The 18,235-nt window shown below is 40.7% G+C and overlaps 1 protein-coding gene across 1 annotated transcript in view; it reads right to left on the bottom strand.

Annotated features, from left to right (window-relative positions):
• The window catches only part of LOC112254597 (zinc finger protein 385A), a 57,391-nt gene extending 47,693 nt beyond the window's left edge, over positions 1 to 9,698 (bottom strand). Inside the window, exon 1 of the mRNA XM_042324475.1 lies at positions 9,171 to 9,698. Coding sequence (XP_042180409.1) covers positions 9,171 to 9,183 — 13 coding nt within the window. The 5' untranslated portion in view covers positions 9,184 to 9,698. The remainder of the gene's footprint in view (positions 1 to 9,170) is intronic.
• Positions 9,699 to 18,235: the final 8,537 nt, after the last annotated feature.

Genomic DNA, 18,235 nt, shown 5'->3' with positions numbered 1-18,235 from the left:
TCTGTCTGTCTGTCTGTCTGTCTGTCTGTCTGTCTGTCTGTCTGTCTGTCTGTCTGTCTGTCTGTCTGTCTGTCTGTCTGTCTGTCTCTGTCTCTGTCTCTGTCTCTGTCTCTGTCTCTGTCTCTGTCTCTGTCTCTGTCTCTGTCTCTGTCTCTCCAGGTGAAGGTCTTCAGAAACAAGGTCTGGTTGTTGCAGTTATGTGACTTTGGTTGTTGCAGTTGAAAGGTGATGCTTTGGGAGCACCACTGCCATCCAAACCTCAGTATAAACCACCACTGTATTCTCCAATGCAGTGTTAACTGCAGTGTATCCCCGGTGATGCATTTACTCCAGCAGTAGCAACACCAGAGAATTCACTCTGACAGAACCTCTCTTCAGTGGAGAAACCTCTGCACTACCGCACGCCTGTGAAACACTGCCAGCCTCTCTCTCTCTCTCAATTTTTGGGGGGTTGGGTATAACCTAAAGGCACCTTACATTCCTGTGCTCTAATTGGTGGAGGTCTGGGCCAATCAGAATGGTCTGTTCGTAGCGCTTTCTGGGGGTGTTAGAATCAGGAGGCAGACGTTAGCCAGAGTAATAATGCTGCTGTCGCTTTTGCTCTCCCCCTCTCTCTGTCTCCCTCTCCCCTCACCCCTCTCTCTGTCTCCCTCTCCCCCTCTCCCCTCTCTCTCTGTCTCCCTCTCCCCCTCGCCCCTCTCTCTGTCTCCCTCTCCCCCTCTCCCCCTCTCCGTTCTCTCTGTCTCCCTCTCCCCCTCCCCCTCTCTCTGTCTCCCTCTCCCCCTCTCCACTCTCTCTGTCTCCCTCTCCCCCTCGCCCCGCTCTCTGTCTCCCTCTCTCCCCCTCGCCCCTCTCTGTCTCCCTCTCCCCTCTCCCACTCTCTCTGTCTCCCTCTCCACCTCGCCCCTCTCTCTGTCTCCCTCTCCACCTCGCCCCTCTCTCTGTCTCCCTCTCCCCCTCGCCCCTCTCTCTGTCTCCCTCTCCCCCTCGCCCCTCTCTCTGTCTCCCTCTCCCCCTCGCCCCTCTCTCTGTCTCTCTCTCCCCCTCGCGCCCCTCTCTCTGTCTCCCTCTCCTCCTTGACCCTCTCTCTGTCTCCCTCTCCCCCTCGCCCCTCTCTCTGTCTCCCTCTCCCCCTCGCCCCTCTCTCTGTCTCCCCTCCCCCTCTCTCTGTCTCCCCCTCGCCCCTCTCTCTGTCTCCCTCTCCCCCCTGTCTCTACCCATCAGTGTCTCTCTCACTCTTGCTGCCTTTAAGGGAATTTAAGTCGTCCCTTTTACCTTGTTTCTGACAGCACAGTATCATATATGAGACAGAATTTGCTCAGGGTTTTCCATTTCGAATAATTATTTCCTATTTGGTGTGTGTGTGTGTAGAAATCCATCCCCTGGTTCCCTGTATTCATCTTAAGTTAATTTTAAGCTCCCATCAGCTCCCATTAGTATTAGTGTGTACTGTGTGTATTAGTGGGTACTGTGTGTATTAGTGGGTACTGTGTGTATTAGTGGGTACTGTGTGTATTAGTGGGTACTGTGTGTATTAGTGGGTACTGTGTGTATTAGTGGGTACTGTGTGTATTAGTGTGTGCTGTATGTATTAGTGTGTACTCTGTGTGTTAGTGTGTACTGTGTGTATTAGTGAGATACATGCAAACTGACCAACGATGAAGGGATGAGGTGGAGGGAAGGGTAAAGGTTGAGTGACATGGCAGGATCAAATCAAATCAAATCAAATTTTATTTGTCACATACACATGGTTAGCAGATGTTAATGCGAGTGTAGCGAAATGCTTGTGCTTCTAGTTCCGACAATGCAGTAATAACGAACAAGTAATCTAACTAACAATTCCAAAAAAACTACTGTCTTATACACAGTGTAAGGGGATAAAGAATATGTACATAAGGATATATGAATGAGTGATGGTACAGAGCAGCATAGGCAAGATACACTAGATGATATCGAGTACAGTATATACATATGAGATGAAGGAAGAGATGAACTGTTTTTAGAAAAAGAAAAAGAAAATGATAAGGTTGACAGTGGTGTCACAGGCAGAGGTGTTGAAGAAATACATCAATTAGAAACATATGGGAAATACTGACATCAATGTCCTGCCGTCATCCAGCTGATTACATACACGGCATTGTAATACATGCCCATTGTGTTCAATCAACCATTTACACTAACAAACAATGTTTCCAAACCCCTCATTAATCTGACCTCAGATCCCTATTGTGATTCAGCATGGAGTAGTCCATCCCTGACTCAGACCATTTCTCACTTTGATGTGGCTAAAAGGCATCAGTAAAACCATTTTTTTCTGTATCTGGGCAAGGTTACAAAGTATCTATTTATAGTGTAAGATTGGTCCTCTTGGCCGGAGTGTGTATGTGTGTGTGTTCCTGTTTTCATGCATTTGAGCGTTTGTGTGTGTGTGTGTGTGTGAAGGCTATATGGTTTGCTCATTAGTAGAGTCCGTGTGAATAATGCAGGTAGGGCTGTTGTTGTGGCCAATGGTCCAGGTGCTAATGGGGCTGTCTCTGTGTCTCTGGGCCAATGGGCAGACACTGCACAGCTTTAATGGATGTCACCATGAGAGCCTGAAACCAGACCTTTCGGCTCGGGTGACACACCAGGGAAAGGAGGTGTGTGTGTGTGTGTGTGTGTGTGTGTTATGAAAGGAATATCAGAAACAGAGTCTGAATAGGAGTGAAGACTAGAAGTTCAGCGGTAAAATAATAAATAGGAAGCAAAAATAGAGAAGCATTGAAATGTCTTGATCTCAGCCTGAATGACTGTCTCAGTCATTCAGTTATTTAAAGTTCTTCAGGATTACTCAATGAAACCTTTGAAAGAATGTTATTGGATGCCTTGATATGGTCGTCTATGGGTAGGTGTCTCTTTTTACTATCTCTCTCCTCTCACCATATCTCTCTCCTCTCACCATATCTCTCTCTCCTCTCACCATATCTCTCTCTCCTCTCACCATATCCCTCTCTCCTCTCACCATATCTCTCCCTCCTCTCACCATATCCCTCTCTCCTCTCACCATATCCGTCTCTCTCACCATCTCTTTCTCCTCACCATATCCCTCTCTCCGATTGCAGAGATTAAAGCCATAACTATTTCAACAAGCTAACTCTAATTTTAACTCTGATCGTTAAGAGTTGGTTCAGAGGCCGACCAAGGCTTAGTCAAGACCTCACCTGACAACTAAAGACTTGCAATTTCAGTGAGAGCCTCTGGCACAACGCCCCCACAACGTGTCTTTTAACCGGTCTGAGCCAGACCAAAGTGTGCTAATGCAAAGTAAGTCAATCATAGCGAAGCCTTCTGACCCTCTAAGAATGCCATCAGTTTGTGTGAAAATGATTGTTTTTCATACTGTACAGTACATCTACTGTTCCCTCTCATACAACCCCCTCTGTAATGTCTGCCTTCACACAGGTATGTTATGTCTCCTTGAACAGTGCTCTCAGACCTGCTGTGTAGATAACACCAAACGAGAACAAGTCTACAGTTAATGTATTCATAGTATATAGTGAAGATAGTGTTGGTAAGGCCACAACTTTGTGATATTATGTGGCTTGATTTTACAGTCGGTTCTCCTACTTTGCTGTGAATGAGGCTACACACTATTACACGTTCTACCATCTACACAGCTCTTTCTCATTGCCATTCATCCTCTTAAAGTTTCAAGATTTATTAGTGGTATGTACGGGATACGCATGGTATACATCATCCAACCAAATGCTTACTTCCAGGTTCCTTCTGGACAATGCAACAACAATAAGAAATAACAAAAGTTAAGAATACGAACATAAAGTAAATGGCTCAGTAGAATAGAATCAATGTTTTAGCATCAGTATAACACAGGAAGGCATAATCTATAGTTCCATATTTACACGTTTATTGGGGAAGGGGGGGATTGGGGCAGTGCGTCCTGCACATCTAATTGTGGTCATAATCTCTCTTTCTCTCAAATTCTCTCTCCCATTAATCCCTCTCCATATGTTTTTGTCATATCCCTGTCAACCACATAATCCTCTTCTCTTTGACTTGTTGTTAAGGGATGTGTTTCTTAGGACTATAAGGTGGTCTATCCAAAACAGTGGCATCACTGTCCTCCTTTTCCTCCCCCTCTCTTTACTTTCCTCCCTGCACTTCTTATCTCACTGTGGTGATGAATGTAGAGACTGCTAGGGAAAGGTCAGAGTGCAGGTAGGTGTAATGTGAAGGTTCAGCCATAGAGGGTTACTTTTGTTTCATCAAAGATCGACATTCTCAGAAATCAAACGCACACACACACACACACTCTTACACACTAAATCCCAATATGCTGTCATTACTCAAAACCTGTGCAATTCGTGTATCTGAGTACACTTACTTAAAGTGATTTTCTAGTCGTTACTCAAACCGTAAGTCACTGTGACACTGTGACCCAACATAATTTGTGGAGATCACATTTCTTTCGCAAGATTTTCTTGTTACCGCACCCCCAACCCAAATCTATTTTTACACCAGAAAATAACCTTCAATTCATTACGTTTTCATTTCTTTTCAAAATGAAAAGAAACCGATAAAAACATTTACTCAATAAAATCTTTCTCAAAAACATTTATACTTTGTCCCATACAATAACCTGTTGTCTTCATTTTTTGTATAATTTTGGCGACCCTACTGAATTTCCCCACAACTTTGAATACCACTGCTGTAGGGGATCCAGATTTGAGTTGTATCAGCTTGAAAATGTTGAGTAACACTCCCACTAAGTCACGCCTCCAATATAATTTCCCAGTTTCCCTGTCTTTTTGAGTGAATTGTAGTGTTACCACCCATGACTGTCACGCTTGTTGAAATGAGTGGACCAAGGCGCAGCGAGCATAGAGTTCCACATTATATTTAATAGTGAAACTTACAACAAAACAACAAAGAATATAACAAACATGCAGTATTGCAGTGCTCAAGGCAACTATACAAAAACAAGATCCCACAACAAACAGGTGGGAAAAGGCTGCCTAAATATGATCCCCAATCAGAGACAACAATAGACAGCTGCCTCTGATTGGGAACCATACCAGGCCAACATAGAAATAACAAAACTAGAATGCCAACCCTAGTTACACCCTGACCTAACCAAAATAGAGAATAAAAAGGCTCTCTAAGGTCAGGGCGTGACAATGACCGCGTTTTTAAGTAACAGAGACATGTTTGTTGAATACGTTCATTTTCAGTCCTTGTGGCCTACACCAAGTGCGTTCCTAGCCTAATCTTACCTTTATAATTAATATCTTCATGACATTACATATCTCATAAGGCCTTAGTTTGAGGCCTAGCAAAAATGTTTCCAAAATTCCCTGATATTCTAAAAATCCTGGTTGAATTATTTCCAGGAATCTTCCAACAGGGATTTCTGGAAAACCTGAGAAATGTACCAGTCATACTTGCAAGTCACATTATGCTGGCTACCAAAGTTATGTGTCATTTCTACAGAAATCCAGCCAGAGTTAGGATATCCAACAGTTGGAATTTTTATTTACCTACCCCCTGTATTTATAATGACTGCCAGAGTTAGGAACAGTGTGAGGAGACTACCTAAGCCATTTAAACTGGAACAACCATTTCAGTAACAGGTTAAAAAAAAATCTAACTATATTATTGGATTAGTTTAGAAAAATGTATGTTATTTATCTTTGTATTGTATAAGATCAATCAATCACTCAATGTACATGCAAAAACACTGATATTCAAAACAATTAAAAAACATCCAGCTGCAATAGAGCATGCTGGGAAAAAAAGTTATTTTGTTATCATAACTTTTTTAAATGTAGTTGATGTGACTTCTCATTTAGCTTTGAGTCAGTTCCATGTAAACATTTTAAGTAATAATGACTTTTCATTGAGTTCATTGAGAACTTACTAGAAGTATTTTAGTAAAAAATGCTTTGGAGTTTACATTGAAGCTACTATTGTAAAAACACACATCGTCCTCTGCTCGTGGGTAGCCCTGTCACAGTTTCCAGATACTTTGAAAAACAACTCACTGCTCACAGAAATCTCTCACTCCTGATTCTATAGACCATTATATGAGCCGAAGCTGTATATTTGACAATATAGCCTACATACAGAATGTAAAAGTTGGATATTATGTTCACATATCCATATCGTCACAGACAGGCCGTTGCCTGGACCACATTCCTCTAACAATCTCAGCTTGTTCTTACATAGAAACCTAATTGGGAAGAAGGATGTTTGGTGTGCTTTTTACATTTGTATCAAAAAATATTTTTGAGAAAATCATGTTGAAAGTGACAATTTTAGGCCATTTGTCAACCTATACATGCCTCCTGTAAGACCCTATGATCTGTGAACAGTACATGACACAGACAACATCTTGGTGTCATTATACTCCTTATAGTGTGAGCTTAAATATTGTGTATGTATAGATTCTGAAAAACGAATTGTTCATATGAATATCGCAAAAGAACATTATACTCTTCAAAGACATACAATTTCCAGAGTGGTTGATCTCCTATTTTTGATAATATGACCCATTTTATGCATAGAAATTGACATTATAGGTCATTAACCAATCACATTCAGCAAGTTTGAAAATGTATGTAATCACTACTTTAAGTCACTCTGGATAAGTGTCTGATAAAATGTAAATTAATCACCCTGTTGCTAAGTGTCATTCTTGTGGTGAATGTAGTATTAACAAATAGTTGTCTGTATTGTGGTAAATGTAGTATTGACAAATAGTTGTCTGTATTGTGGTGAATGAGGTATTGCCAAATAGTTGTCTGTATTGTGGTAAATGTAGTATTGACAAATAGTTGTCTGTATTGTGGTAAATGTAGTATTGACAAATAGTTGTCTGTATTGTGGTAAATGTAGTATTGACAAATAGTTGTCTAAATGTATTGACAAACAGTGTTGTAAATGTAGTATTGACAAACAACAGTGTTTGTGGTAAATGTAGTATTGACAAATAGTTGTCTGTATTGTGGTAAATGTAGTATTGGCAAACAACAGTGTTGTGGTGAATGTAGTATTGACAAATAGTTGTCTGTATTGTGGTAAATGTAGTATTGACAAACAACAGTGTTGTGATGAATATAGTATTGACAAATAGTTGTCTGTATTGTGGTAAATGTAGTATTGACAAACAACAGTGTTGTGGTAAATGTAGTATTGACAAACAACAGAGTTGTGGTGAATGTAGTATTGTCATGACATTACATATCTCATAAGGCCTTAGTTTGAGGCCTAGCAAAAATGTTTCCAAAATTCCCTGATATTCTAAAAATCCTGGTTGAATTATTTCCAGGAATCTTCCAACAGGGATTTCTGGAAAACCTGAGAAATGTACCAGTCATACTTGCAAGTCACATTATGCTGGCTACCAAAGTTATGTGTAATTTCTACAGAAATCCAGCCAGAGTTAGGATATCCAACAGTTGGAATTTTTATTTACCTACCCCCTGTATTTATAATGACTGCCAGAGTTAGGAACAGTGTGAGGAGAAACAAATAGTTGTCTGTATTGTGATAAATGTAGTATTGACAAATAGTTGTCTGTATTGTGGTAAATGTAGTACTGACAAACAACTGTGTTGTGGTAAATGTAGTATTGACAAACAACAGTGTTGTGGTAAATGTAGTATTGACAAACAACAGTGTTGTGGTAAATGTAGTATTGACAAACAACAGAGTTGTGGTGAATGTAGTATTGACAAATAGTTGACAAATAGTTGTCTGTATTGTGGTAAATGTAGTATTGACAAACAACAGTGTTGTGGTAAATGTAGTATTGACAAACAACAGAGTTGTGGTGAATGTAGTATTGACAAATAGTTGTCTGTATTGTGGTGAATGTAGTATTGACAAATAGTTGTCTGTATTGTGGTAAATGTAGTATTGACAAACAACAGTGTTGTGGTGAATGTAGTGTTGAAAAATAGTTGTCTGTATTGTGGTGAATGAGGTATTGACAAATAGTTGTCTGTATTGTGGTAAATGTAGTATTGACAAACAACAATGTTGTGGTGAATTTAGTATTGACAAATAGTTGTCTGTATTGTGGTAAATGTAGTATTGACAAACAACAGAGTTGTGGTGAATGTAGTATTGACAAATAGTTGTCTGTATTGTGGTAAATGTAGTATTGACAAACAACTGTGTTGTGGTAAATGTAGTATTGACAAACAACTGTGTTGTGGTAAATGTAGTATAGACAAACTACAGTGTTGTGGTAAATGTAGTATTGACAAACAACAGTGTTGTGGTCAATGTAGTATTGACAAACATAAGAGTTGTGGTGAATATAGTATTGACAAATAATTGTCTGTATTGTGGTAAATGTAGTATTGACAAACAACACTGTTGTGGTAAATGTAGTATTGACAAACAACAGTGTTGTGGTAAATGTAGTATTGACAAACAGCAGAGTTGTGGTGAATGTAGTATTGACAAATAGTTGTCTGTATTGTGGTAAATGTAGTATTGACAAATAGTTGTCTGTATTGTGGTAAATGTAGTATTGACAAACAACAGTGTTGTGCTGAATGTAGTATTGACAAACAACAGAGTTGTGGTGAATGTAGTATTGACAAATAGTTGTCTGTATTGTGGTAAATGAAGTATTGACAAACAACAGTGTTGTGGTAAATGTAGTATTGACAAACAACAGAGTTGTGGTGAATGTAGTATTGACAAATAGTTGTCTGTATTGTGGTAAATGTAGTATTGACAAATAGTTGTCTGTATTGTGGTAAATGTAGTATTGACAAACAACAGTGTTGTGCTGAATGTAGTATCGCAGTTACTTCAGTTGATAGTCAGAACAGCCAAAATTACAGCAATCTAACTTTAGTACTCAAAAGAGTTCACTTGGAATTGCTTGTAACAGGGCTCATTACAGTATTTTACACTAAACACTGTAACAGAGGTTAGAAAATGTGACATCATAAACATTTTTAGGTAACATTTTACTTTAAATCTTCACCATAATCACTTCATTACGATGTCATAAACATGTCTTGGAACTTTATAGCATGTGTCAAATCTTGTCATGACTTATGTCAATGTTATGACACAGATATTAACATGTGTTGTGACACATTGGGATATTTTCTAGCCTTATGACAATATTTACAATTTTTAAGTGTCCTTACCTGGGCCCCACATTGGCAGCTCCTCTCCTCTTTGGTTGAATGGATCCAGTACTTCAAAGTTGTACAGATTTCCCAGAAGAAATGTGTATCAACCAGTATAAATGAGGAGATAAAACACTATATGTCCTTTTGTACACAGAGGGATGAGAGCAGATCCTTTAAAATTACATGTTACTTGAAGAAAACACGTCAATCAAAATACTACAGAGAGCAAACCGCAAAAACACAAACTCAGAAAGTGAGTGAGCGAGAGTGAGTGAGTGAGAGTGAGTGAGTGAGTGAGAGTCGTGGGCACGCAGTCACGTACCCACTGTAAAGCAGAGATCAGTTCTCTCTCCACTTTTCTCTCGTCTTGCCATAACTCGCTCACTCACCTTTTCTTTTCCTCCCCTCTTTTACTCTTCATTTCCTTTTATATTGCTCTCTTTTTCTCCCACTATTTCTTCTTCAACCCTTCCTTGCTTTTCCACCCCCATAGAGAGAACGAAACAAGTGCACAAAATTCCAGCAGCTAATTCTGCTTCTTAAGACATGGAACTTAATATGTGAGGACAACTGTGAGGGCGGAGGATAGAGCGAGAAGGAGGGAGCAGGCACAGAATGAAGGATGGAAAATTCAATTCAAAGGAGAGAGAGAGAGAGAGAGAGAGAGAGAGAGAGACAGAGAGAGGACTGGGGAATAGAAACAGAGAGACTGTTGAGGGAGTGAGGGAAGTGAAATTGGCAGATGAAAACATAACACAGGGAAAGTTTGTTTAGTTTGACTTAGACATTAATTCACACACTGGTTTTAACTGCGTATCCAGTGAGCTCCTGTGTCAGCCACACTAGATGTTGTGAATGGCTGTGGCTCCATCACGACCTGTGCAACATAACTAGAGTTTACTCAAATCAATCGTCACTATAATTCATTGAACACCATGGAGAGAGAACAGGCAATGCAAATACCAATCCATCTCAATGTCTCTCCTTTCCACTTGTCATCTAAGCTTACCAACTCCCTTACCAATTCCTTGCCCCCACTACCTTAGACCTAAGCAGACCACGGAAGAGTATTTTTGATACTCTCCCACTTTCACACTCTGATCTGCTCATAATTTATGCTGTTCCTTTTGTTGACTCTTTTTTTAGTTGTAGTTCATTTATCTAAAGGGTAGAGTTGTAGTTCATTTATCTAAAGGGTAGAGTTGCTGTAATATTACTGGATCACCTGATGTTTTTATTAGCTTATGTCAAATGGTATGATACACTGATATAAAGACACATACGGGACTCCTGATCCTGCTACTGCACTGACAGTAGTTTTACAGGAAATGTAGATCCGATATCGGCAAATGTGCTTGCAGGGTGTCATATAAGAGAGGTAAGGGAGGTGGGGGTGGAGGTGGCTGGAGGAGTGTGGGGAGGGAGTGAGATTGACGGAAGGTGTAATGTCGAGTACATGTCAATCTAATTATAATGTGCTAATTGACCTTAGAAGTCAGTTTTTCCCCTCTACCCCTCAGTGTCTTTTACCTTGCCAGTGAAATGGCATGTGGATTGACTGGCATTAGATAACTGGGTATTGAATATCTCGTGATTTATTATAAGATGTTCAAGTGACATATTAGACATTGGGGGCCAGTTTCCCGGTGTAACGATTGTCATCGGGAGAAGGAGAAGAGGACCAATGAGCAGCTTGGTACGTATTCTTAATGATATTTTAATAAAGATGAATACTGGAACAAAAACAACAAACAGACAAACGAACAGTTCTGCAAGGTGCAACAAAAACACTAAACAGAAAATAACAACCCACAAACACCAGGTGGGAACAGGCTACCAAAGTATGGTTCTCAATCAGAGACAACGATTGCCAGCTGGCTCTGATTGGGAACCATACCAGACCAAACACATAGATATAGAAAACATAGAACACAAAACATAGAATTCCCACCCCAACTCACACCCTGACCAAACTAAAATAGAGACATAAAAAAGGAACTAAGGGCAGGAGCGCAGCGGATTGCTGCTCCCAAACAGCCGTCGCACAGGAGAGCGCCCTTCTGGACATTAGCGTAATTTTAATACGCTATCTTCGATCAGTCCGACGGGAACGAAGAAGGCTGAAGTTCAAAAATGAGAGAGCACTGGGAAAGGAACGCCTGGCAGGTACCAGGATAGCCAGCATAATCCTCCAGAAGAGGTAAGTGGGGAGCTAAGTGGGGTAGGTTGAACAAATCCACCACTATTAGAGAGGTTACTGAGTGGTTGGGAGGTCTCAGATGTGGCGTGCTGCCCTATGAGCTAATTTACGGTTCCGTTACCGCCTTGAACCCTTGGTCGTGGCATTCCGCCAGAGTACGAAGCCCTTCCAAAAGGTCCCGAAGTAGCTCCTCATGTGTCCCAATGGTGGCTCCCTGCAGGGAGACAGCGTGACGGAGCTGGTCCAAGTCTGCTGGGTCTGTCATGGCCAGTTTGTACTATAAGGGCAGAATATATGCAGACAGAGCAGGCAGATGGTTGAGCTCCAATATTTATTATAACACAAGGGGTAGGCAAAAGGCAGGTCGGGTACAAGAGAGAGTTCATCAACCAGGTCAGAGTCCAAACAGTAGAGGGCGTTAGACAGTCTCGAGTTCAGGACAGGCAGGGGTTCAGTAACCAGGTCAGAGTCCAAACAGTACAAGGCGTTAGAAAGGCTCGAGGTCAGGGCAGGAAGAATGGTCAGGCAGGCTGGTTCGGATGTCAGGACAGGCAAGGGTCAAAACCAGGAGGACTAGGAAAAACAGAGACTGTGAAAAAATAGGAGCTAGGAGATAAACATTGGTTGACTTCGCAAACAAGACAAACTGGCACAGAGAGACAGAAAACACAGGGATAAATACACTGGGGATGATGAGCGACACCTGGAGGGGGTGGAGACAAGCACAAGGACAGGTGAAACAGATCAGGGCGTGAGAGTATAGGTATTAGTATTATTTGTATTGTTAGTTATTTAGTTGCCTATAGGAATTCCTTAGTATTAAGTAATGGGGTATTTAGGTACATGTATAGTCCAGGATTATATTTTAGTGTTTGATGGAGGCAGTAAAAGCAGTACTGCATATGTCCTGTTAGGCATGGCAGAGCCCCACAGTGTCAGTACTGAGCAGGAGAATGTCCATGTAAACTCATATGTTCAGACAGCTGTCCACTGCAAAGTTTATCCTTACCTATGGACACACATTTTTATTCGGAGGCACATGTAAGTCACACAAACACAAATAAAATTCCCCCTCACCCCTGGGCCAGACTCTGGCTACCTTCCATGGAGGGGTAGGGTTGCGGGACTGTAAGGAAGGCCATCAAACTGGAACAGTACATTACACCATCGGAGAGCGTTAGGATAGAGTTACAGGGGCACACACTCCCTATCTCTCCCTCCCCTTCCTCTCTAGCCCACACAGCTCGCTTGTCTCTAATAAAATGTTTACAAGAACAGTGGTGGCCATTAAATATGGCAACTTAACGAAGGACGTCTTAGTTTTCCATGACTCTGATCTATATCTGTTCCTTAACATATGTCTTTTATATGTACCAGCATGCCAAAGGCCCAAGATGGTCATTTCTTCCATTTTGAAAGTAGCTTTCTCTTCTCTTTGTAATGACATTGGTAACTGAAGTTTTAAAGTGCAGGAAATGACCATACATGTAGGAAAACAAGTGGTGGTCTATGTAATCAAACAGGGTTTAAGACTTTTTATTATGAAACTTAAGCTTTGGATTTGCGAAAATTATACATTCAGTTGCAGTGGCAGAAGAAATTTGACTTGGCACATAAAACCCTCACAAACTTCTACAGATGCACAATTGAGAGTATCCTGTCTGACTGTATTACCGCCTGGTACAGCAATAGCACTGCTCGCAACCGCAGGGTTCTCCAGAGGGTGGTGCAGTCTGCCCAACGCATCACCGGGGGCAACCTACCTGCACTCCAGGACACCAACACGACCTGATGTTACAGGAAGGCCAAAAAGATCATCAAGGACAACAACCACCCGAGCCACTGCCTGTTCACCCCGCTATCATCCAGAATTCGAGGTTTAGTACAGGTGCATCAAAGCTGGGACTGAGAGACTGAAAAACAGCTTCTATCTCAAGGCCATCAGAATGTTAAATAGCCATCACTAGCCCATTAGAGGCCTATATACTGTACATAGACTTGAAATCATTGGCCACTTATTTTCCACCATAATTTGCAAATAAATTCATTAAAAATCCTACAATGTGATTTTCTGGATTTTCTTTTCTCATTTTGTCTGTCATAGTTGAAGTGTACCTATGATGAAAATTACAGGCCTCTTTCATCTTTTTAAGTGGGAGAACTTGCACAATTGGTGGCTGACTAAATAATTTTTTGCCCCACTGTATTACTGCACTGTCGGAGCCAGAAACGCAAGCATTTCGCTACACCTGCAGTAACATCTGCTCAACACGTGCATGTGACCAATAAAATTTGATTTGATTTGATTATTTATACAGTCTATTTTTAACAGGAATCAATTTCTGTGTAAACTGTAAAAGCATAGAAACTTGTCCTGGAGGATACATATCCTATATTCTCTCGGTTTTCTGTTAACATTTCCTTTGGAGATGTAACAAGTGTGAGATGTAACAAGTTCTTGATAAATCGTTTTTCTTGTCTGACGATGGTAATTAATGATAGATTCTGACGATAGCGATTTCTGACAGAAACAATTCCCCTGCTAGCTTCATTAGCCTAATTATTTCATATGAGAAGAAGTTCACTTATTCACTGAGTATACATGCAACTGGATTAGCTGCGCCACTCCTACAGTAGAGACCATATTGTAGTCTTATGTCTATTAGATGAGATTCTGAGATTCCCTCTTACTCCTTCCTCTGTTCCCCCTCTCTCTACTCCCACTGTTTTCACTCCTCATGGTCACAGTAGAAGAATGTTGAAAGTGGTTGTGAATATTAATCACCAGTAAGAAAAATGATGTTGAAAAGACATCTAAAATACATATTTTCCAGATGTTCATGTTGGGTTCATTTTCAGTTCTGAATGAAAGTTTAAAATGTGTAGTTTAAAATACATGTTTGTGGGTTTGATTCTATGGACAAGTTTCAACGGCACATACATTCTCAATGAAGTAAGCATTATATCACAATAATAATCTCTTGGTCCATTTAATATTGCAAAGAGGAGCGAACTGAAGATTGCAAAATGTTTATTATTGCTTCCAAATGTCACATGTACTTGCATCTGTCACTTTCGTAAAAGCTTTAAAACTGGTAGTGAGGATGCTCAAAGTAGTCTGACCTACAGAATAAACCAACACACCACTACAACAACATTCTCATTAAAGCTTACAGAAATATAATATTTCTTGCTATGACTGGGATATGTTGTTGTTTATCTACCTTAGTTGAATGCACTGACTGTAAATTGCTCTAGATAAGAGCGTCTGCAGAATGACAAAAATGTCATTATCATAGACATTTGAACAACACAGTACAGTATGGTACAGTTCAGTACAGTAGAGGACAGTAGAGTACAGTAGAGTATTGTATGATACGGTATGGAACAGGGCAGTAGAGTTTTTATAAATTTGATTACAGTACACTACAGTAGAGCTTAATTCAGTACAGTACTCTACAGTACGGTACAGTACAGTAGAGTTAAATCAGTATAGTACAGTACAGTTTAGTTCAGTAGAGTAGAGTGCATTAGAGTAAAGTAGGGTATAATACACTACATTATACTGTACTATACTCTACTGTTCTGTACTCTACTGTACTGAACTATACTTTACTGTACTCTACTGTTCTCTACTGTATTGTACTCTACTCTACTGTACTATATTGTACTTTTCTTACCTGTACTGTTCTGTAATGTACTGTATGCTGCTGTGCTCTACTGTACTATACTGTACTGTAATGTGCTGTCCAAACTTGTGAAACATAGATCTCCATTCAAGACCAGACCAAATCTGAACCAGACATAGATGCCGATGATTGGTTTAAAAATGACATGTTATGTATATGTTGAAATCAAGGCCGGTTCAGACCACACCCAAAAAAATGCCCCAAAGTACAACCGGTTCGGACAGGACCAAAAAAAGACGTCCAAAAGACGCTTGCATCGCTACGTGCTTAGTGGGTCTGCAGTACGCCTCTTCATGTTGTCCTGCTGTGCTGTGTTCTGTCTGAAAGTGTTGTTACATCAGGGGTGTCAAACTCATGCCATGATTATTAGTGTCTGCTGGTTTCTGGTTTTGCCTTTCAATTAAGACCTATACTACCAGGTGAGGGGAGTTCCTTGCTAATCAGTGACCTTAATTCATCAATCAAGATGTCCGTGGAATGAGTTTGACATGTGTGATAGATCAACCTTTGATGGACAATAAAAAGGAACTCCTATTTCCTAGTGCAAACCAAGGTCATTGCGCTTAGGCTACCGCATTAGATTAAAATAGTCTTATCATATTGATTATTAAATGTTAGAACCATATCATATTGTCTGTGTAATTGAATGATTCATCAAATGTTCACCATTAATCTGAATGATGTCATTTAAAGGAAAAATGTCCTCACGCAAGGAGAGTCTCCATAGTCAGAAATCTCTCTTTCACATCACCAGTAACACCATGCATGTTATACTACTAAGGCCATCTTGTGGCAGGACTGATGAACAGCCTCAGCTCTGGTCTACGCACTGTACCCTGTAAAAAGATTGTATTACTGCAGTCTCATGCTAGGTGGCACTGTGACTCTATTATTGTAACTCTCAGCTACACAGTACATGGACGATATGAGAACTGATCAGACATTGTATTGGCAATGCATTTTCTCAAGTTTGGCAGTGAGAAAAGGTCAGTGATGCTACTTTAGGTTATAGTACATTTTGAAAGACTGTATAATCTTGTAACTGTCAGGAATATTTAGATGTTGACCAGTTTGAACTCATAATGTGTAGTCATAATGACTTAATCTGCAGGCTTTGTCATACCGTCTATTTTTCAAGCTTTTTGTTGTTGTAGTGAACAAATATTTGAAAAGTGTGTGTGTGTGTGTGTGTGTGTGTGTGTGTGTGTGTGTGTGTGTGTGTGTGTGTGTGTGATGAGGATTGTGCAAAGCTGTATTATTGCACAATGAGTAAGTAGGCAACATAGTGCGGTGTAGTCCATGAGAGGGGATGAGGGGTTTCCTCCCATACCCCTCTTTCCTCTGTCAGGATTCGTGTGTAAATGCAACGATTCAGACACGGAGCTCTGATCAGCTGGTTAATACTGCTTTATCCCTCCCAACAACACACACACACACACACACACACACACACGCACACACACACACACACACACACACACACACACACACACACACACACACACACACACACACACACACACACACACACACACACACACACACACACACACACACACACTTAATGTATGTACAGTACAAGTAATACTTATAATTATAGATCATTCTCAGGTGGTACGGAATGTCCCACTCGTAGATGTAGCCTGTATGCAGACTTATCATGCCATGTCATATTTAAATACACAAAGCATGACAGATGTCGCCAGCCAATATTTCACACCGAGAATTATGATTACAGAACCTCTATCACAATGGGCCTGCTCCATCTGTTGCCCCTAGACCCTGTTTACACCAATTTAACTTAATTTCCTCACATTCACCTCTCTATCACTCCACCCTGCTCTCCCCCTGTTTTCTCACATACTGATCAGCCACTCTCTCTCTCTGCTCAAAGCGACCAGTAGTTAATGTTGACTCTGTATGTGTGTTTCAGTTTGTGCTTGAAGTTCAGAGCAAGCATCAGAGCTAGCACACGTACACATGAAGGAACATATACAGTGTAACGGTGGGTGAGTGATGGGTGTGGAGTCAGACGCAGAGAGCAAAAGTAAACGGGAAAAACGCTTTAATGTCCTCTACAAAGTAACAGGTCCAAACATGGGTGAAGCCCTAAACACAGGTGCAAACAAACCCAAAACCTCAGTTACAAAACCCGGACAGCGAAAACCCAAAAGACAACGATACACCACAAACATAACAAACCAACAAGCCCGCACAAACACCAGCGGGCAAAACTAACTTAAATAACACCCATCCCAAAACCCCAACAAGGAACAGGTGAAAACAATTAGACAAAAACAAACGAAAAGGAAAAAGGGATCGGTGGCAGCTAATAGACCGGCGACGACGAGCGCCGAGCGCCACCCGAACAGGAAGGGGAGCCAGCCTTCGGTGGTATTCGTGACATACAGATGTAGGATCTTAATTTGAGCCAGTTTGCTACAGCAGAAAAAATTCTGCAGCAACAGGAAATTTGAATTATGATGTGGATTATAATTAATGGACATTTTGTTTTAAGGGAAAATCAAGTCAGGAAATTACAATCTTCAGAAACCTTATTAAAACTCAGGTACTCTACAAGTTCCTGAATTTCATCTGTACACACACTTGCACATACACACACACACAAACACACACACCTAGGCACGCAGAGGGACACACACACAAGTTTGTTTTACTATCGTGGTGGGGACCAAACAACTGATTCCCATTCAAAGCCCTAACTACTAACCCTAATTCTAATACTAACCCTAATTCTAATACTAACCCTAATTCTAATACTAACCCTAATTGTAACCCTAACCCTAAAATCAAATCAAATCTAATGTCTTTGGTCACATGCGCCGAATACAACAGGTATAGACTTTACAGTGAAATGCTTACTTACGAGCCCATTCCCAACAATGCAGAGTTTTTAAAAAGTTTGCTCAATAAAAAGGAAATAGTAACCGAAAAAAACAATAATGAGGCTATATACAAGGAGAACCAGTATCGAGTCAATGTACAGGGGTACGAGGTTGTTAAGGTAGTTGATGTGATACAGTAAGTACATGTAAGTAGGGGTAAAAGTGACTAGTGACTAGGCAATCAGGATATATAATAAACAGAGTAGCAGTAGCGTGTGTGTGTGTGTGTGTGTGTGTGTGTGTGTGTGTGTGTGTGTGTGTGTGTGTGTGTGTGTGTGTGTGTGT

This window comes from Oncorhynchus tshawytscha, linkage group LG07, assembly GCF_018296145.1.
Source record: "Oncorhynchus tshawytscha isolate Ot180627B linkage group LG07, Otsh_v2.0, whole genome shotgun sequence".
Classification (NCBI taxonomy): domain Eukaryota; kingdom Metazoa; phylum Chordata; class Actinopteri; order Salmoniformes; family Salmonidae; genus Oncorhynchus; species Oncorhynchus tshawytscha.
This window is presented reverse-complemented; position numbering and strand designations above follow the sequence as displayed.